At 39.8% G+C, this 23,183-nt stretch overlaps 2 protein-coding genes across 2 annotated transcripts in view; one reads left to right on the forward strand and one right to left on the reverse strand.

Annotated features, from left to right (window-relative positions):
• ASTN1 (astrotactin 1) overlaps positions 1-18,282 on the reverse strand; it is a 392,406-nt gene extending 374,124 nt beyond the window's left edge. The window contains exon 1 of the mRNA XM_049868516.1: positions 17,991-18,282. Coding sequence (XP_049724473.1) covers positions 17,991-18,273 — 283 coding nt within the window. The 5' untranslated portion in view covers positions 18,274-18,282. The remainder of the gene's footprint in view (positions 1-17,990) is intronic.
• Positions 17,733-23,183, forward strand: part of BRINP2 (BMP/retinoic acid inducible neural specific 2) — a 137,849-nt gene continuing 132,398 nt past the window's right edge. The window contains exon 1 of the mRNA XM_049868518.1: positions 17,733-17,759. The gene's annotated coding sequence lies outside the window, so the exon portion shown is untranslated. The remainder of the gene's footprint in view (positions 17,760-23,183) is intronic.

A 23,183-nucleotide genomic window follows, 5' to 3' on the forward strand; every position in this document is an offset into this window, starting at 1 on the left:
CTAATGCTCATATGAGTTGGAATCGACTCGACGGCAGTGGGTTTGGTTTTTTTGGTTTAATGCTCATGGATCATTCTCCAGAACAGACCATATTTTAAGCCCCAAAGTAAGCCTCCCAAATTCAAAAACAACAAAATAATACCAAGTATCTTCTCTGATCATAATGCTATAAAACTAGAAATCAATAAGAAGAAGAGCAAAGAAAATAAACTTAATACTATGGAAACTAAATAACACCTTGCTTAAAAACTACTGGGTAATGGAATAAATCAAAGATGAAATTTAAAAATTCCTAGAATCAAACAAGAGCGAAAACACAACATACCAAAACCTTTGCAACACAGCAAAAGCAGTGCCGGAGGTCAATTTATAGAAATAAATGCACACATCAAAAAAGAAGAAAGGGCAAAAATCAAAACATTAACCTTACATACAACTCAAGCAATTAGAAAGAGGGCAGCAAAAGAACTCCATGGTAAGCAAGAAGAAACAAAATAATATAAATTAGAGCAGAAATAAGTGAAACAGAGAACAGAAAAACAATAGAAAGAATCAACAAGACTAAAGGCTGTTTTTTTTTTTTTAAAGGATTAATAAAATTGACAAATCAGTGCCCAAATTTACAAAAGAAAAACAGGAGAAGATGCAAATAACCTGAATAAAAAATGAGATGGGTGACATTACAACAGAAACAACTGAGATAGAAAAGATCATAACAGAATACTATAAAAACTGTACTCCTACAAATTTGAAAGCCTAGAGGAAATGATGGTAGAGTGGTTAAGTGCTATGGCTGCTAACCAAAGGGTCAGCAGTTCAAATCTGCCAGGCGCTCCTTGGAAACTCTATGGGGCAGCTCTACTCTGTCTTATAGGGTTGCTATGAGTCAGAATAGACTCGACGGCACTGGGTTTTGGGTTTTAGAGGAAATGGACAAATTTCTAGAAACACACTACCTACCTAAACTAACACAAACTGAGGTAGAAAATCTGAACAGACCCATAACAAAAGAAGAAATTGAAGAGGTCATAAAAAAAAATTTTTCCAACAAAAAAACCCCGGTCCCCGGTTTGGAGTATGCTACCAAACATTCAGAGAAGAGTTGACACCAATTCTACTCAAACTATTCCAGAACATAGAAACGGAATCAATACTCCTAAATTCATTTTAAGAAGGAAGCATAACCTTGATACCAAAGCCAGGCAAAGACATCACTAGAAAAAAAAACTACAGACAAATATCCCTCACGAATATAGACCCAAAAATTCTCACTAAAATCCTACCCAACAGAATTCAACAGTATATCAAAAATAGTAATACTAATAACACATCATGACTAAGTGGAATTCATACCAGGCATGCAAAGGTGGCTCAATCAATCATCTCAATCCACTGCATAAATGAAACAAAGGAAAAGAATCACATGATCATATCAATAGACGCAGAAAAGGCATTTGATAAAGTCCAATACCCATTCCTGATAAAAACTCTCAGCAAAATAGGAATAGAAGGGAAATTTCTCAGCATAATAAAGGGACTTTATACAAAACCAAGAGCCAATATTATCCTCAACAGAGAGAATCTGAAAGTATTCCCCATGAGAATGGGAACCAGACAAGGATGCCCTTTATCACCACTCTTATTCACCATTGTATTGGAAGTTCCAGAGAGAGCAATAAGGCAAGGAAGGAAATAAAAGGCATCCAAATTGGTAGGGAAGAAGTAAAATTATCCCTATTCACAGATGAAATGACCCTATACATAGGAAATCCTAAGGATTCCACAAGAAAACTACTGGAACTAATACAAGGATTCAGCAAAGCGGTAGGGTACAAGATCAACATACAAAAATAGGATTCCTCTACATCGACAAGAGAACTTTGAAAAGGAAACCAGGAAAACAATATCATTTACAACGCCCCCCCAAAAGATAAAATACTTTAGAATAAATCTAACCAAGTAAAAGACTTATACAAAGAAAACTATGAAACACTATTGCAAGAAACCAGAAAAGACCTACATAAATGGAAAAACATACCACGTTCTTGGATAGAAAGACTTAACATTGCGGAAATGTCAATACTACCCAATAAAAAAAAACAAAGCGATATATAAATATAATACAATTCTAATCCAAACCCCGACAGCATTCTTCAACAAAATGGAAGAAGTAATCACTAGCTTTATATGGAAGGGAAAGAGGCCCCAAATAATTAAAGCTTTATTAAAAAAGAAGAACACAGTAGGAGACCTCACAGTATCTGATCTCAGAACCTACTACACAGCCACAGTAGTCAAAACAGCCTGCTACTGGTACAATGACAGACACACAGACCAAAGGAACAGAATTGAGAACCGAGACCTAAATTTACCCACCTATCGTCAGCTGATCTTTGACAAAGGACCAAATTTTATTGAATGGGAAAGAGACAGTCTCTTCAACAAATTGTGCTGGCAAAATTGATATCTAACTGTAGAAAAATGAAATGGGATCCATATCTCACACCAAACACAAATACTAACTCAATATGGATCAGAGACCTAAATATAAAATCTAAAACTATAAAGATCATGGAGGAAAAAATAGGGACAATGCTAGAGGCCCTAATATATGGCATAAATAGAATGCCAAATATAACTAAAAAGGCACACGTAGAAGATGAACTAGATGAATGGGACCTCCTAAAAATTAAACACGCCCAACAAAAGACTTCTTCAAAAGAGTAAAAAGAGAACCTACATATTGGCAAAAAATTTTGGCCACGACATATACAAGGTTCTAATCTTTAAAATTTATAGAAAACTTCAACACCTCAACAGCAAAAAAAAAAAAAAAGACAAATAATTCAATAAAAAATGGGCAAAGGATATGAACAAACATTTCACCAAAGAAGACATTCAGGCTGCTAACAAACATATGAAGAAACACTCACGATCATTAGCAATTAGAGAGGTGCAAATCAGAACTACAGTGAGATATCATCTCACCCCAACATTACTGGCACTAATAAAAAAAAATAATAATAAATGTTGGTGAGGTTGTAGGGAGACTTGAACTCTTATACAACGCTAGTGGGAATGTAAAATGACATAACCACTATGGAAAACAGTATGGTGCTTCCTCAAAAATCTAGAAATAGAAATATCATATGATCCAGCAATCCCACCCCTAGGATAGACTTCAAAAAAATAAGAGCTGTGACACTAATAGACATATGCACACCCATGTTTGCTGCAGCATTATTCACAATAGCAAGAAGGTGGAAGCAAGTTAAGTGTCCATCAACAGACGAATGGATTAAAAAACTGTGGTACATACACACAATGCAATGCTACATAATGATAGACAGTAATGATGAATCCGTGAAATTTCTCACAATATAGATGAATATGGAGGACATTATGCTGAGTGAAATAAGTCACTTGCAAAAGGACAAATATTGTATAAGACCACTATTATAAAGTAACAACAAAAGGTTTATGGAGAGGAAAAAAAAAATTTTGATGGTTACAAGGGTTGGTGGGGGGGCAAGGGAAAATTACCACATAGGTAGTAGACACATGTTAATACATGAGGGAATACACAATACGGGAGAAGTCTGCACAACACGACCAAGGCAAGAGAGGACAATGAGAGGAATGCAGGAATAAAGAACTACTGTAACTGCTATATTCTAGACAATCCTGCAACAATAGTATTAACAGACAATAATTTATGAATGGATACATAGATAGATATGCCAAGAAGTGAGGGAGGCTATAAGGTAGCATACTCACTGGCAGATATAGGTCTGGTGGTAGAAATTTCTAAATACATGATTGTAGGTGCTCCTCACATATTGATATAGACAATAGAGCACACATTTGGCACAGTCAGGGAAACCTCTTAGATATATCTAAACACCCCACAGGATGAAGTTCCCAGGCTCAAAGGCAAAGGACCACAGGCTTGGGGGATGTCTACGCCAACTGGTACAACATAGTTCCTAAAGACAGTATTCTACATTCTACTTTGGTGAGTAGCATCTGGGGTCTTTAAAGCTTGCAAGCAGCCATCTAAGATACAGCTATTGGTCTCTTCCAATCTGTAAAAAAGGAGAGTTAAAAAAAAAAAAAAAACCAAAGACTCGAGGGAGCAATTCATCCAAAGGACTAATGGACCACATGAGCTACAGCCTACACAACACTGAGACCAGAAGAACTAGATTATGCCCAGCTACCACTACTGACCATTCTGACTGGGATGACAACTACCACTACTGACCATTCTGACTGGGATGACAACAGAGGGTCCGAGACAGAGCAGGAGAAAAATGTAGAAGAAAACATCAAATTCACAAAAAAGATCAGGCTTAGTGGTCTGACAGATAATGGAGCAACCTCATAGACTATTACCCTTAAGCACCCTTCTGACCTGGAACTGAAGCCGCTCCTGGAGACCACCTTCCAGCCAAACAATGTTGTTGTTGTTAGGTACAGTCCAGTTGGTTCTGACTCATAGTGAGCCAATGCTCACAATCATTATGCTTGAGCCCATTGTTGCAGCCACTGTGTCAATCCATCTTGTTGAGGGTCTTCCTCTCTTTAGCTGACCCTCTACTTTACCACACATGATGTCCTTCTCCAGGGACTGATCCCTCTTGACAACATGTCCAAAGTGTGTAAGACACAGTCTCGCCATCCTTGCTTCTAAGGAGCATTCTAGTCGTACTTCTTCCAAGACAGATTTGTTTGTCCTTTTGGCAGTCCATGGTATATTCAATATTCTTCGCCAACACAATTCAAAGGCGTCAATTCTTCTTTGGTTTTCCTTATTCACTGTCCAGCTTTGCATACATATGATGTGATTGTAAATGCCACGGCTTGGGTCAGGCGCACCTTAGTCTTCAAGATGACATCTTTGCTTTTCAACACTTTAAAGAGGTCCTTTTGCAGCAGATTTGCCCAATGCAACGCACCTTTTGATTTCCTGACTGCTGCCTCCTTGTGTGTTGATTGTGAATCCAAACAATAGACAAGCCAAACAATAGACAAGCCCATAAAATAAAAAATAACACCCGAGAGAAACATGCTCCTTAGAACAACCAATTATAAGAGACTAAAAGGACAATATTTGCCCAAAACCAAAGAGGAGAAGGCAGGAAGGGATAGAAAATTAGAGCAAAAGGAACTGGGAAACCCAGGGTGGAAACGGGGAGAGTGCCGACATATTGTGGGTAATGAAGCCAAGGCCATGAAACACTTCTTGTACAAACTATCGAATAGGATTCTAATTTTCTCTGTGAACTTTCACCTAATGCACAATAAAAAAAGAAGAAGCGGATAATGGCCTGGGGAGTGGCAATGCAACGAGATGGAAGCATCCTGGATCTCTGAACAACTGCATGGAGTGGAGCAGCTGCCCCAATGAACTGAACCACTCACCTCAGAATTATCCTTATTTTACCTTATTCTGCCTGAGGGAGAATAAGCTTCTCTTCTTTAAGTCTCTTTGTTCCAAAATGTTCACCTCTATACGACTTATGGAATCCCTTTAAAAATCTGATTTAAGCTACACATCCTTTTTTCCAGGAAACTGCACTTACATATAAAGTTTTACACTCAATGGCCCCTGGAGCCCACGCATGGTGCTGAGCCTAAGAACACCTGGCACAGAGGCAGCAGTGAAGAACAAAGGGAATGGCTACCTCTCCCATGTACTTAGGGAACACTCTAAAAAATTGTGCAGAGGGAACTTTTCAATAAAATAGCCAGTCTGTGTCCATGTGCCTTTCCAGGGAACAGCCTGTTTAGCAAACAGAATCCAATAGTATATTAAATGAATAATTCATATGACCAAGCAAGGATTACTCCAGGAATGCAAGGACGGCTCAATATTAGGAAATCTATTTATATAATGCATCCTTTTAATAAATCTAAGGAGAAAAATGAGATGATTTTCTTTACAGAAGCTGAAAAGGTATATTTTAAAAACTCAACAACCATTCTTGATAAGGTAAAAAAAATTCAATTCTTCCTTAACATGATAATTTTTATCCATCTTAAACCAAAAGCTAGTATCATAATTAAGGACAAGGCAGCAGTGCTATTACCACTAAACTTAGGAAGAAAGCATGAATGCACATTATTACATTTTTAATTGACATTGTATTGAAGTTACTAGCCAGCGTAATTTGAAAAGAGAAATAAATTAGAGGTATACAAATTAAAGGAGTGAAAGTTATCACTATTTGCATATTATGTCTATACGCCTAAAATATCCAAGAGAATCAACTGATACTCTATGATAGAGAATTCAGTAAGGAAGTAAAAAAAAGTAAGGAAGTAAGTGTTAAAAATTAACAGAGACATCAATATCTTTCATGCACACAAAGTGTAACTATTTAAAATGTATTTAAAAAAAAAGAAAATATTCTTTTTACAAAAGCTCAAAAAAGATAAAAACCCTAGGAGTAAATATTACAAGAAATACGAAAGAATTATATGAAGGGGAAAAAAATGTTAAAACACTAAAGGGCAGACAAAAAGACTTAGACAAATACAAACATGCCAAGTTCTTAAATAAAAAAAATCAACATCATAAAGATCTTAATTCTTCCTTAGTTAATTTAAAAAATTAAGATGATTTTCAACAAAAATGCCACTATTTTTTGTTATTCTTGCTGTTTTTAGAATTAGACATGCTAAGTTGAAAGTGCATGTAAAAAAAAATGACTAGAATTGTGAAAAAGAATAGCAGCCAAGGATGACTAGCCCCACAAGATATTAAATTAACTACAAAGTTTCAATGAATAAACAATACAGCATTGGCATGAGAATAGGTAGACACAACGATAGGACAGAAGTTCAGAAACAGACCTGAATGTATTAAGAAATTCAGTATACAATAAAGGCGACATCTCAAATCAGAGGAGAAAATCATCAACTATTCAACAAATGACATTGAGACATCTGAACCGGTAGCTACAGAGCTAAAGTTGGTACTTCATACAGTATACCTACATCAGTCATATCTCATACTGTATTATCAAAATAAATTCAAAATGTATTGGATATTTAAATGTAAACAATAAAACCATTAGAGTATTGGAAGAAAAATTGGTGAACCATTTTATAATCATAAAGCCAAAAAGAAATGATTACTAATGTCAATTACATAAAATTCAAAAGTTTCTGGAAAATCAAAAAGCAAACAAAAAACACCATAATACAACAATCAAGGAAGTTTTTTTTTTGCATCTCATTTTGAACAGTCAAAGGGATGATCTCTGTAGTACCTAAAGGACTCCTAAAAAAGAAAAGTGGAATGGCAATGAAATATCACATCATACTTGGTGCACTGATAAATATTAGAATGCTCAATAATGCCAAGTGTTGGTAGGGATGTGGGGATAATAAAATCTCAAACACTGCTGATGATAGTGCAGACTGATACAGGGATTCTGAGCACAATTTGAAAGTATTTAGTCAAATAAAGTACCCATAGTCCTCATGAACTAGCAATTCTGCTCCTGCTAATACATGCCAGAGAAATCTTCACAAAGACCCTTGAGGATACATGTACAAATATGATAATTGCAGCATTATTTATACTGATGGGGAGCTAGAGGCAGCCTGGGTGTCCAGCGTAGAGGAAAAGATCAATGAAATGTGGTGAATGTCCAGCACGGAGTATTCTGCAGTAGTCAAAATCAATGGGTTAGGCCTACATTGTCCAATAAACCTTTCTGCAATGATGGAAATGTTCTATATATGCACTGTTCAATATGGTAGCCACTAGCCACAAGCAGCCACAGCTTTTGCATAAGAAAGTTGGACAATGAATAGGAAGGCAAAAGAAGAACTGACACTTTTGAACTGTGGTGTTGGCAAAGAATATTGAATATTCCACGGTCTGCCAAAGGAATGAACAAATCTGTCTTGGAAGAAATACAACCAGAATGTTCCTTAGAAGCAAGGATGGTGAGATTCACCTCTCACATACTTTGGACATGTTGTCAGGGTGGATCAGTCCCTGGAGAAGGACATCATGCTTGATAAAGTAGAGGATCATCAAAAAAGAGGAAGACCCTCAACAAGATGGATTGACATGGTGGCTGCAACAATGAGCTCCTGCACAGCAACAATTGTAAGGATGGCACAGGATTGGGCAGTGTTTCGGTCTGTTGTGCATAGGGTGACTATAAGTCCAAACCAACTCGACAGTACCTAACAACAATAACAACTGCCACATGAGGTTACTTAAGTATAACTAATTCAAATGAAAAAATAAAAAATTCAGTTCCTTGATTATACTTGTCACATATCAAGTACTCAAGAGCCACATGTGGCTAGTGCCTACCATATTGGACAAGGCAGGTATAGAACATTATCTTTATCACAGAAAGCTCTATTGGACAATGCTGGGCTCTATTCACATATAGTAACATACATAGATCTTCAAAATTTAGTGGCGAGTGAAAAGAGTAAGAATCAGAGTTACATCATATCACATCAACATTTACTTAAAAACACATGAACACAAGATAATTATTCACATTTTGCAAGAACACATACATTAAAAAAAGATAAACATCAAGCAAATTAGAATATTTGCCCATGGAGGACGGTGGGTGGGAACAAACAGGTAAATAAATGAATCACTAGAAGGAGGGTTTTTATAGACATATGTGTTGTGAATTGAGGGATAATGATTAGCTCAAATACCTGCATTGAGATTACAATAAATGAATGAATGAATACATACATAAATAAAAATCACACAAAAACCTGTACGTGAATGTTTATACCAGCTTTTTTCATAACTGCCTAAAATTAGAAGCAACCAAGATGTCCTGCACTAGGTGAACAGATGAATGGATAAACTGTGGCATATCCATATAATGGAATACTATTCTGCAATAAAAAGAAATGAGCTTTTAAACCTGAAAAGAAAAGACTTGGATGAATCTTAAATGCTTAAAGCTAAGTGAAAGAAGTCAGTCTGAAAAGTCTAAATACCATGTGATTCCAATTAAATGACTTTCTGGAAAAGACAAACCTAAAGAGATGATAAAAAGATCAGTGGTTTCCAGGAGCTCAGGTGAAGGAGGGAGTGTTGAGTTGGTGAAGTCCAAATGATTTTTTTAGGGCAGTGAAACTATTCTGTGTGATACTTTAAGTGTGGATATATGATACTATATAGTTGTCAAAACTCATAGAACTTTACAACACAAAGTACAAATCTTAACATGCGTAAATTTTTTTAACAATCTAAGAGACTGGAGGATTCCAGGATAGAATGCAGAACGTGACACAACACTCTAAGTGTGTCATAAATGTATCATATAACTTCATTATAGGGGATGGGGGGAAAAGATGCTAACCTAAGTAACTCTGGAAATGAATGGAGGCTATAGACTGAAGGCAAAAGAAACTGTACATAAGCACTGTATTCTAATTGATAAAGTTGCTCCCCAGAGGGATCTGGGTTAAAAACTCTCATACTGCTATACGTGTATACTGAAACTGAACAATTAAATAAATGTATGGCAGATGGTGGGAGTCAGGTTTCTTACTGTTAGAGGGGGAGTTTACAGATAAGCAAGGAAAAAAGATTAGAATGATCCATGTGGTAATGGATTTAAACCAGAGACATCAGTATTGCCTTAGTTATCCTGTGCTGCTATAACAGAAATACCACAAGTCGGTGGCTTTAACAAAGAGAAATTTATTCTCTCACAGTTTAATAGGTTACAAGTCCAAATTCAGGGTGTCAGCTCCAGGGGAAGGCTTGCTCTCTGTCGGTTCTGGAGGAAGATTCTTTGTCATCAGTCTTCCCCTGGTCAAGGAGCTTCTCAGGCGCAGGGACCCTGGGTCCAAAGGATGCGCTCTGCTCCTGGTGCTGCTTTCTTGGTGATATGAGGCCCCAAACTCTCTGCTTGCTTCCCTTTCCTTTTACTTCTTGAGAGATAAAAGGTGGGGCAGGCCACACCCCAGGGAAACTCTTTTACATTGGATCAGGGATAAGACCTGGGTAATTGTGTTTTACAATCCCACTCTAATCCTCTTTAACATAAAACTACAATCACAAAATGGAGGACAACCATAGACTACTGGGAATCATGGCCTAATCAAGTTGATAAACACATTTTTGGGGGGACATAATTCAATCCATGACAAGTATGAATTCATGTTCACCTTATGCAGATACAGATGGTTATAGATATGTATATATACATGAGCTAGTACAGGCGCATATATTTTCTTGCTCTGTCAGCTGAGAGGGCCTAGAAGCAACAACCCCCAGTAGCAACAAGCATACCTATTAACTAGATCTTGGTCTCTAATACCATTCTCCAATAAAAGTAATCATGGTTTCTTGGGGAAACTGTTTATTCTAGGATTGGGGCAGCAAATAGACAAGATGACCCTGGAACATCAAATAACAGAAAGTAAGAAGTGCTCAAAAACAAAAAAAGAAAACATAAACCTTCGTTAATAGGAATGTCAAAGGGGCACAGAAGACAACTGAAAAGAGCTCCCAATGACCAAAACTAGAACAATTTGAGCAAAAAACAAAATCAATAAAGTATGATTGGATTATAACCCAAAGTATATTAAAAAAAAAAAAATCCATGAGTCCATACTGATATAAATAAATGATTGAGTAAATAAATAAATGGGAGAAAAGAGACAATTTTCCCGTGTGGAAGAATTCAATGTAATTTATGTAGATATTCCACCCTCAATGGGGGAAGCGGTAACTCCCCACTCCTTAAGTATGGGCTACAAAAAGTACAAAATGGAAAGGGGGCGGGGAGAGTAACTTTGCAGTGGAGAAACCTGACAAAGACTACCTCAGCCAGGTGATCAAGGTCAACATCAACAGTGGTAAGTCATGTTGATAGCATGTACACTTGATATGATATGATGGGGAAAATGGCACTTTTATTCTGTGGTCTTTCTCCACAAAATCCATAACCTCAGTCTAAACATGAGGAAAATATCAGATGAACCCCAAGTGAGGGATATTCTACTAAATACCTGACCAGTATTTCTTAAACTGTCGAAGTCATCAAAACAAGGAATGTCTGAGAAACTGTCACAGCTAAGAGGTGCCAAAGGAGACGTGATGGTTAAACGTAATGTGGTATTCTAGAATACTGGAACAGAACCTGGACATCATGTAAAAACTAAGGAAATGTGAATAAAGTATGGGCTTTAATTAATAATAATGTATCCATATCAGTTCTTTAATTATGACACAACTATAAATGTATCATCCTACTGTAAGATGTTAATAATAGGAGAAACTGGGGTATAAGGGAACTCTCTGTACTATCTTTGCAATTCTTCTGTAAATCTAAAACTGTTCTCAATAAATTAGGCTTAAAAAAAAGGAAGAAAAACAAACAATTCAAATACTGCCAGAATCTTCGAAGCTCCTTTTACTCCCCTCCTATTTCCACTGTCTTGCCTTCTCACCAGAGGTTCTTTGTTTTTGTTTTGTCTCCTGGCTTTTCACAAAAATTTTACCACATCTGTAGGTACCCTTAAACAATACGTTATTTTGAATTTTATACAAATGGAACTGTACTATATTTATTTTCTGCTAGCTGTTTATTTTCAGATAGCATTACATTTGTAAGATTTACGCATTTTGGCATACTTTGCTTTAACTCATTTATTTTCATGGCTAAGATGAATGGAGTACATTGTATACTTCTAGTCTCCTGTTAACGGACATTGAGTTACCACCTGGTTGCTATTACCAACGATGCTGCCACAAATATTCATGTGTATCCATGTAAGAACTCCTGTCTAATAAATGCCTAGGAGTGGAACTGCTGGGCCGTAAGGTCTACACATTTTCAGCTTCATTATATAATACCAAGTTGTTTTACAAAAGGAGTCATGGCAATTTAGACTACCAGCAAAAAAATTAAATTTTTTCAAACTGTGCTCCTTTGAAACCTAGAGATCGGTAGATGTACTTTGGGTGTTTCTCAAAGTTTTAAATTGTATGCAATTAAAAACTAAAATATTGACTATTTCATATTTCTAATACAAAATGGTGACGGATGCCAAATTCACTACATTAAAGCTACCAAAGGCTTTAACTTATTCTGTGAGATTAACTTGCTCAAAACAGAGCTTTTCCTGCCATCTGTGTACATATATTTGAACTTTGTGTAAAAGTGAAGAAATAAAGACTTGGCATGTCCCTGATGACGAGGTGCCAACTTCTGTTTTTATAAACTGGACTTAATCTGAGAAACTACTAGCCTTTTAGGTTTAATCATATTCCTAAAGAAAAGAAATTATACATACACACACCCACAAGCTCCAAAAAACAAGACCTCAATCTGTCCTCCAACGATGAATAAAGAAATTAAATTTGTATTTTATTTTTCCTTCAAAAACTCCAATGACTTGAATTGAAACCATACCCGTATATCTAGGGGAACATTTAAGTACTGTAAAGTTCATCACTCTTGCATTCAAAATTCCTTTGATGTAAAAATCTACATTTCTGTAGGGAAATAGTAAATAACAACTCACTCAATACTAACTATAAATTAGTATATTCTACTAGTACGAGTTACATAAAACTGCTGAAGACCCTACCTTAAGATTGCTACCACTTATCTTACTATGCTCTGGATTAGGCTGCCACTCTATACAAATTTGTTTACTGTTAACCTAGGCAGCTCATCGTATATGAAAGCGAATGGAAGGAAAAGAAACTAAAAATTTTATAGTTTCTTGTCAAATGGGGAGATGGAGAGATAGGTGAAAAGAAGTTAGGGCTATGTGAATATCTGAATTGCTTCCAGCAAGGCCAAAGCTCACCCTTACATAGAAAATTATGCTCAAAATTACATTTTGAAGCCAATTGAAAAGTTCAGTAATTACTGCTTTAGAAGCCCCAACTGGGGGCTCTGTCAGTGGATTCTGAGCACAAGACCACCTAATACAAAGCTTAGAGATCTTGGACACTGGAGCTAAAAACAAGAGCATCTTCTAGATAGCTCCATTTAACAGTGGAGGTTCTCTCCAGGATTCCCAATTTGCATTTCGGTAGGGCCCTTCTCACAAGAGCACTAGACATGTTATCTTCATCTCCATGTATCATGCCTTGTTCTCCATTAGTGTGGGAGCTATAAGATACTGCAGGAACACAGAAACATGGCCCTCCAAACCAGGAAATTATGAATGAAATAAGAATTGCCAAATGCCGCTTAGGTAAGTATTCTTACATAGCTAAATACTTCTCAGTGAAGGTCACCCTTTTCTGCATTAAGGCTTGTGTGAGAAATCATTTGACAAGCAAAGATATTCAAGAGGTATTTGGCACAGAACCAGGTAACATTTCATTCTGTTATACAGAAGGTCGCCATGAGTCGGAGCCAACTGAGCAGCAACTATACAAACTAGTTGAGTGTGCTTTTCCTGTTGTAACTATTGCCAAAAAAAAAAAACCGCTGCTGTTGAGTCAGGGCTCCTTTTATCCAACCATGAAAAATAAGAGATTTTGAAGAATTTTAAGGTACATAAAATCGTAGCTAAGAGAAAGGCTTAAATGTCATAAAAACCTGAGTTCAAATGGTGGATCCATCAATTGCTAGCTCTGTGACCCTGAGTAAGTTACTCTACCTCTCTAATCCTCATTTTTCTCCACTGCAGGAATAAGTAGAGAGCCAGAAGTTGGCACCCAATCTGTCTCCAAAGCCTGTTCTTTTAACCACCACACTGGCCTCCAGAATACTCTAAACAGCCCTTTGCATGTAGGAACTCACTACATCTCTGCAAAGCTGATTGATTTATCTTCAGGAACACACTCTTCAATCAAAAGCCCATGGCAGCTAAAGCAAAACTCTAAGGCACAAGAGCAACAGTTTTCTTCATCAAGGTTCACACGCGTAAAAGCTCAATAATTGGGTCTGAAATAGCTGGGACTGATGATGATACTCAATTCACAGCACAGAAAACCTGGAAGCCACACTTCAGGGTAACCCCTCACCTCAAAAGCAAATATTCTCCAAAGCAGGAATGGCTACTGTTTTGAAAGCTGAGATACGAAACTTTAGTTGAGATATGAAATTTTAGTTGGCTCTTTTGGCCAAGCCTTTTATATTCTTCTAAGAGGTTTATAAGGCTTATGTATCTAAATATGTTAAATTAGGAATTACAGCTGGCTTGCAATAATTTAGAGAGTTTTACAACACTTCTGAAAGCCAGGGTTTAGATTACCTGGATTACAGTTGCCAAATAAATACCAAAAAGAGGATATATAATACAACGGGTATTGGTGGGCCATGAGCAATCTAGAGATGGCATGCCCTGACTGAAAATATTTAAATTCAAAATATTTTAAAAATATGTGTAGCCAAAAAATAAAAACACAATTAGAGTCACAATAGGCCCTTGTGCCAGTAGTTTGCAAACCCTGCCTCAGAGAACAGGAGATGCCCCCGCTTCCCAGGGGATTATCCTACAAGGAAAATTGTCAAAGCTGACGGTAGAGATAGCCTCTAGGACCTACTCCTCTCTGCTTTCTCTGTCACATTACCCTTCCTGTGCTTGGCTTTTAAGTAGAGAGCCATGCCCCACTCCCCAGAGCCAGGCATGGTCTCTCTATTTTCACACAAGTCTTTACCCTAGTCAGGCTGATCTCTGTACCATACCCATACCATTCTCATATTCACTCCAACCACTGGGCCTTTCCTCATCTTTTTTACATGACCTCCAATGTCTTCACCCTTGCTAAGTCAAGGCAAATCTACTCTACCTTTAATTTCATTCATTTGCGCTTTGTTTTGTTTTTAATTCATCCAGAGTACCCAGGAATAGAATGGACTCAGACTGCCTTGAGAGGGGAGGGATGACATGTATGCAGGGTTTAGAAGCAAGAATGGACAACCACTAAGTGGAAAAGGAAGGAAAAGCATTCTAGGCAGAGGGAATCACATGTGGGAAGTCCTCATAGAGTCCTGAAAGGCCATGGTAGGTTTGGGAAGTGGTGAGTACAGTGTGACTCCTTGGAAGGGGAACAGCTGGGAGAAGTTGGCTGAAGTCAGAATGAGGAGACCAATGTTTGCCTCACTGAAGTAAGAGCACTTGACCCTGGAGGCAAAAGGGAGTCAAAACTTTTTTTTTCCTTCAATTTTTTACCACTCAAGTGAGTGACACAATGTGATTTTGGCCAAGGTCCCTGGTCACTGTCTTCCATGGAGCCTCCTCTTATCATGTAAGCACATCCCTTCCTCAGCATTCCTATACCCCTTAACACTCATACCATATAATCAGATACAATTATTTACAGCTCTCACAGGTATCATAGTCTGTGTTTCCATTGACTAGGGGGCACATGAGAGTGGGAGTCTTTATTTATTTTTCATGTTTCCCAGGTGGCGCAAACGGTTAACACACTCAGCTGCTAATCAGAAGGTTTGAGCACACCCAGAGGTATCTCTGAAGAAAGGCCTGACAATCTATTTCTGAAAAATCATCCATTGGAAACTCTGTGGAGTACAGTTCTGCTCTGACATGCGCGGAGTCGCCAAGCGTTGGGATCGATGCCATGGCAACTGGTACTGGTAATAGTGCCTAAGAGTGCTGAGCAGTAAATGTTCAATAAATCCCCAGGACTGGCTGATTCAGACTCCTCCAGGGGATGGATTAAGCAAACTAGGTTCCAGCGACAGAGCAAGGAAAGCTCTAAACCAAAGTAAGGCACAGCCCTTACTACTGGCCATGAGTGAAGCATCCAGGACCACAAAAGTTAACTTCACAAAAGCAACTACACTTGAGTCTATCCTTCATGAACTTGGACTCCCCTCCCTTTCTGCCCAGCTCTGCTCCACCACCCTAGTTGAGATTCATTAGTGACAGGTTCTGAATATATACTGTCGCCTGCTACCCAGAGAGTGTGTGTGGTGGGGGGGATTGCAGGGGAGATAATCAATATATTTACCATAAAACGCATCTGGCCTTGAAGCAAGAGAGTATGGCTGCCCGTGTATGAATGCCAAGTTGCAGCAGGTTACCATAGCAACCCCAATAGGGAGCTGCAGTGGGCAACTTTGCGTAGAGGTGCAGAAAACCCATTTTTTAACATCTGGGTTTTTGCTGTGCACATTTGATCCTAGTCAGCACATTATGGCTTTAGGCCCTGGCTTTGGGATTCTACAAAAAGGCAGAACTTTGAATACCTACAAACCTAACCTCCTTTTGTTTTAATATAACAGACATGACCCTCTTCACACACAGCAACCACTGCATGTGGAGCCCATAATAGGCTCTTTAGAAATACATAATTTCCTGTACCCATTCCTATATACTCTGATGAACAGATTGTACTCTTACATCAGTATGATTTAGACACAAAATTAGTATACTGAATAACCCAGCAATTCCTACATTTTAATGAGCAGCATATCCACAGTGTTCCCTTTTCCAGTCAGCCTCCAGTTTTTATTTTGTTATTGTTTTATTAATGCAAAGATAAATAATCCCATCAAAGAGTGTAGGCTGGACTTAATAGGTTTCACTGAGCGTGCCACCAGAACTGGAAATCAACTTTTCAAAAGACCAGGCAATTTTGGGAAATTGCTTTTCCATAGGGTTTGGGGATTGGGGTTTTACTTGCTCACTTTCTAATGGTTTCACTGCATAGCCAGCTATCTCTTGTGCAGAAATAGCGAGAGGGATGTGCTAGCATGTCACTTGTGGCTCTAACCTACCTATGGCCATCAGGAAGCCATGTTCTTGCAAAGTGAGCTCTAGTTGGTAGGACATTAAGTAGATGGAAGGACCTCCTGGACGTTTACTGTGGTTACCTTTGAACTGTCTCCCGGGCAAAATAAGAATAATGCATCATTAAAGAAAGGGCTGCATGGTGGGTGTGCACAGCAGGGTGAGAGCTGCATATGGACATGGAGAAGTGGGAGAAATTCTGGTTAACTAAGTCACATGAACTTGTGGTGCTTCGCAAGGTGCCAGAACAGGATCACAATATCTTTGCAGCTTGGTAGTGAAAAAGGCAGATGGATTCGAGCTGATATGGGGGTTCCAGTACCTGAAGGAGTTTTGTGGCCTAAGAAAATGAAAATGGGGCACCGAGAAAGAGAGATTTAATAACAATAATAAAGCAAAAACAAAACACAAAGGAAGAGCCTCTTGCCCAGGGAGGTCACTCTGTATGCGGGAATGCCTGTGCTTATCTCAGGCAGCACTGGGAACAAAGAAGATAGGAATATTAACTCTACATTTGGATGATTTCTTCATCCACGGGATTGTGATGTGATAGGGAGACACTGAGGTGGTTAAATGAAGAGGTGGTTACATTTGGTCACATTTCGGAGTGGAGGTAGGACATCCCAGCATGGAAACCAGGGGTAAAGGGAACTTGAGTGCACTGAATGGAGGCCAGAGAGAGGCGGCAGTCACCTGGGGACAAATAAAAGGTCCTCAGTGAGTGAAGACCAGAGACCTAGCCAGTGCAATCTGGCCTGTACAAGCCGGCAAGGTGATGAGGGGAATGTCTGTTTCTACCGCCCCAAGAAATGCTGTAGGGGGGTCTGGGTGTCTGGGGTGTAAAGCAAAGAGCTGAGCATGTGGCCAGAGAGAGGTTGAGAGGGGCTTCCGGGAGTTGAGCTAGTAGCTGACAAGAAGTGCACTGTGGATATGCTCCTGAATCAAAGCCGGGAGGTCAAGGCTGGGAAAGGTTTCAGAGAGGCTCCAGGCGTGCAACCTGTTCCTTTAGGGCAGGGCGGGTGAGGAGACGCCGGGGGCCCAGCATCCAGGTTGGATTTGGGGGAGAAGTCAGGTGCACTGAGGCGCTACCCTGCAAGTGGGTGTGAAGCTGGGAGTGGGGCGGATTCGGGGAGGTAGGAGTGGGGGAGGGGAGGTCGCCGGCGTGTGGGTGTGTAGAGGGAGCGAGCCTGAGTGGGGGTGGGGGCGCCGGTCCAACGCCTCCGGCCGCCTCGACCTCCCCCGGGACTCACCCAGCACGAAGTAGGGCAGCTCCGTGTTCTCCAGGTCGTCCACCACGACCATTTCTCCGGGGAAGTCGTTGCGCACCGAGAAGAGAAGCTTGGGCTCGGAGGCCGAGGGGCTGTGCATGATGCTCAGGTCGTTCTCACGCAGGAAGGGGAGCGCCGACACCGTGATGCTTTTGAGCTTGCACTCCAGCTCTTTGGATGGATCCACGTCGCCAGCGGCCGTGGCCAGCACCGCCGCCGGTCCCCAGCAGCAGGCGAGCAGGGCGCAGAGCCGGGCTAAAGCCATCTTGAGCCCCGGCCGCCTTCCTCCCAGCGCAGCGGCGGTGGGGGAGGAAGCGAGCGGGGAGGGAGCGAGCGAGCGAGCGAGCGAGCGAGCGCGGGAGGCGGGGGAAGGTGGGGAGGGGATGTGGAGCCGGGAGAGCCTGGTCCCCCGGCTGCGATGCCGCTCGCTGTGTGCTGGGCTTAAGCTCTGAAGCCGGGAGAGCCGGGCTCTTTGTTTCCCGGAGCTGCTTATCTGGAAAAAAGGGAAGGAAGGACCTCGGGAGGAAGGAGGAAGGGGGCTAAGGATTCTAGGGAATCAGGTCAGCCCCCATCTGGCGCGGGTGCTGCTGCCTTTCTCCTCCTTTGCATCCTCCAGCAAGAGCACGCTCTTGGCCATTAACTGCCTGAACAGTATTTTTTTTTTAAATCAGTCTTTGCAATGCAAAATCTTCCCTCGGGCATCACCATCCATATGATTTGGGAAGGGCACACACGCACACACCTTAAAGGGCGCTTCCTCAGAGCAGGTGTGGGTGGACGAGATCTCTCTGGATGCAAATCCGCCCTCCGCCCCGGGTGACTTTTTGGATGCCAAGACTGTGCTGTGTATGTAGCTGGCCCTCCTCTTGTCTTTTACCCACTACTTAGTTGGATTTGAGCATTGGAGAGCGGGTGCTGAGATAAATGCACATGTGTTCATTTTTGCTCAGCAATAACTTTGCAAAATAGTTGAAGAAAATATTTGGTGTATAGATAGAGAAGCAAAACAATGCTACATACAGCTAAACAGGAGTCCAGAACATTTGCAACTCTTCTCTGCCTTTTCATCTCATTTCTATCACAAATGTTATTATCTACCAAAACCAAAAACCCATTACCCTTGAGATGAATTCCAACTCAGAGTGACCCTATAGGACAGAACAGAACTGACTCATAGGGTTTCCAAAGCTGTAAATCTTTACCGAAGCAGACTGCCACATCTTTCTCCAGTAGAGCTGGCTCTGGATTCGAACCCACAACCTTTCGGTTAGCAGCTGAGAGCTTAACCATTGCCACCAAGGTGTCCCATTATCCACAGTAAGGGATAAAAAGATCATTTGAGGGTGCTATTCTTGATAGAAAAAAGTAGAGTTAGCTTGAAGAAATGTCGAGCCTTCAATTTTGGAGATTTCAGAAAATAGAACAGCTGAGAGGAAATGGGAGAAAAAGGCTAAAGTTTCTAAGCAGCCTTGACAAATGGGAAAGGATTAAAGAATGTCCTGGGATGTGCAAAGTCAATCCAGCCAAATCAAGAGCAAAAAAAAAAAAAAAATCAAGAGTAGAACAGGGTAAATATTTAGCTCACTGTTTAATTATTCTGAGGAATAACAACAACAAAAAACCCCATATGAGATGAGTTTCCATTAGTGCTGGGCAGTCTTGCTTTTTAAAAATGATGGCGGTGTGTAATAAACAGTGGTAGGAAGGTGATGTTTGTGTGTGCTGGAATCTGATATTTAACTGAGATTTCTCTCACATGGTAGCCAGTAACTCATTTCGAAATTGTACCCCACCAAGATCATTTATTCAATGCTGATTCAAATACTAGATGTAAGAGCTCAGCTACTAACCAACCAAAAAGTCTGGAGTTCGAATGCACCAGCCGCTCTTTGGAAACCCTATGGGGCAGTTCTACCCTGTCTTACAGGATAACTATAAGTCGGAATCAACTTGATGGCAATGGGTTTGTTTTTTTGTTTGTTTGTTTATAAAGACTGTGTTATACATAGTTCCTGCCTCTAGAAATTTAATGCATCACCCTTTTCAAAGAGGACCCCTAGTTCATTCTTAGTCTACCTGCTGTCAATTTATTGGCATATGTGAATGCATGTCCTTTAAAAGAAAAAAAAAAAGGCATTTGCCATATTATTTTATAAGGTGACTCTATCAGATGAATGGAAATAGAAAAAATGGGCCATATTTAAGGTCATGTTTAAGGGGTGAGAGATCTATTTATCACACGTACACCCACCCACACACACACACAGAAACTTCATTCCAAGTTGAGTTTTTTATTCCAAGGTAAGTTTTTAAACCTAACTCTTGAGAATTAATGCAGATGTATATTACCATATGTAACATTACGAATTACTGCAAAAAAACACATATCAACTAATAACCTTTCTGAAATTCATCTTCATCTTCGTTGCTCCCCAAGTTAGTGCTCAGGGAGGCAAAGACCTAATGATACCTTTTCCTTGTCTCCCTAGCATGAAAAAAATAATAACAAAAAAAGATGAGGTTATTTGCAGTTGAATAATTAGAGTGGATGCCAGGAAGTCGTGCTTAGTCCTAGAATGTTAGGAATGGCAAGAACCTACCAGACCATCTATTAGATTCAATCTCTCATTTAACAAATGAGGAAATTGAGGCCAATGAAATATAATGAGGTGATTTGCCCAGGGTCAGTCTGCTAAGAAGGGGTAGAGTATTATGCTCTTTCTACTACACAATTATGGTATACCCTGACGCACCCAATGGGTAAAACTTCGACTTTATGGATCACTGTAATTCATTGAGCAAACACTTGAGTACTTACCATATGCTGGGCATTAGGCTAAGTGTGGGGCAGATACTAGACTTTTGAGTAGCATATAATCTACTATCATTTTGAAATTCTTCTTTCTAACCTTTCTGAAATATCTTGAGTCATGTTACAAAACCCGAGTGAGTCATTGGGTTAATTTTCTGTAAGATGACAATCTAGTCTTCTTTGCCTGCCTGTCTATCTAATTAGTCATTTGTACACCCTGCTTACTTATTCCCATTTAGAAGAAAAAGAGTGCCTATATTTAAAATGCTACTTTAAAATGCATATTGAGTTGAAAATAGTTGGAAGTTGGTATCTCAAGCCTTTATAGACCTCTCTCCCTTTATGGAAAGGTTGGGCAATAGAAGCTGTAGAAATAAAAAGAGATCATATGTTGCCAGGGCACTTGATTCCCGTAATCATGGATATAATGTCACATGGCCTCTTCTTAGGGAGTTAAATATCCTAGAGATTAGGGTAGAAGTTGGAGCTCAGTAACAAGACCACTGGTATTGTCTGATGATTTACATTTAAATGGGATGGGGAGCAATTTGCATGCACCTCAATCATCATCTTTTTGTACTGGCAACTTGATATAGTGAAACGACAGACTTGGATTCAAGTCTCAGCTGCATAATTTACTTAATTTGGGGTGAGTTTGGATATGTTACGTAACCATTCTGGATTGAATTGTGTCCCCCCAAAATATGTGCTATAAATCCTAACGTCTGTGCTTATGGTTGGAGCCCGGGTGGCACAGTGGTTAAAGCATTTGGCTGCTAACTGAAAAGTCAGCAGTTCAAACCCACCAGCTGCTTTGCAGGAGAAAGATGTGGCAATCTGCTTCTGTAAAGATTTTCAGCCTTGGAAACCCTATAAACCAAAACCATTGCTGCCGAGTCAATTCCGACTCATAGTGACCCCATAGGGTAGAGTAGAACTGCCCCATAGGGCTTGAGGAGCTGCTGATGGATTCAAACTGTCAACCTTTTGGTTAGCAGCTGAGCTCTTAACCACTGTACCACCAGGGCTCCAGACACCCTATAGGGCAGTCTTACTCTGTCCTACAGGGTCCCTATGAGACTGAATTGACCTGAGGACAGTGGGTTTTGGATGCCTGTGGTTATAATACCATTTGGGAATGGGTGTCTTTGCTTCTTTAATGAGACAGGATCAGTGTAGGGTATGTCTTAAATCAATATCTTTTGAGATATAAAAGAGATTAAGTACGTAAGCAAAAGAAGCAGAGGTGAGAGAAGAGAGATTTCAAGCCACATGAAGATTGCCCAGGAGCAGAAGCTCAAAGAGACAAGGACATTCCTCCAGAGCCTACAGAAAGAGAAAGCCTTCCCCTAGAGGCAGCACCCTGAATTCGGACTTCTAGCCTTCTAAACTGTGAGAAAATAAATTTCTGTTTGTTAAAGACATTGATTTGTAGTATTTTTGTTATAGCAGCAGGAGATAACTAAGACAGGTGTTCATTCCCCCCATTAATAAAACGAGGTCAGTGGTCTCTCTCCCTGCCCTGCAGGACCATGGTGTGTGTGATAGCCAATTAAGATAATAAATGTGCAGGTGTTTATACACATTAAGACACTATAAAATAGCAGATCTGTTATCTCTGATCCTGAGGTTCAACTTCCTAAATTTAAGTGCTAATGTCCTCTTTCCTTGACTCTTATAACAGCTTCTCAAATGCTTTCCCTGCTACCAGCTTTTCTGCACACAGCCACCAGGATAAGGTTCAACTGCCCTGGTTTGGAATTTTAAAAACTCTTCCAAATATCATACTATTTATTCTCCTAGATTGATCACTCACTACACTACCTACCCACCCCCCACCCCCCACCCCCCACACACATACAAACATCCCAACCAAATTAAAGCCCATTTCCTATTTTCACTTCTTCCATGCCATTCTATCCGCCTGAAATGCACCAATCTGCGTTCTCTAGACCTTCTCATCTCTCCAGGTCTATCTCCAGCCTCATCTATGCAGTGAAACCTTCCATAGCTTTCTTTATCATAGCTCCATTCACTGAGCACTTAGCTACACACACACACACACACACACATTCAGGAGGCAAGGACTATTTCCTAATACAGTGCTTTGCATTCAATATTCTTATATGCAAAATAGGAATCACAATAGATACTTGTTAGGATGGTTATGAGGATGAAATAAGATTAAGTCTGACATGTTTAAAGCACTTAATAGGTGCTCGATAAATAGTAGTGTTTGCCTTTATCTCCTTACTCAATTGTTTCAGAGAGAAAGCAGGCTTCAGAATTTTCTTCACAAGATTTTCCCCTGTGAGGTAGCCAAAGCAAAATAAATGATTTACACTCTTCGTTTTATACTCAGG

Source organism: Elephas maximus, chromosome 24, assembly GCF_024166365.1.
Source record: "Elephas maximus indicus isolate mEleMax1 chromosome 24, mEleMax1 primary haplotype, whole genome shotgun sequence".
Lineage (NCBI taxonomy): Eukaryota > Metazoa > Chordata > Mammalia > Proboscidea > Elephantidae > Elephas > Elephas maximus.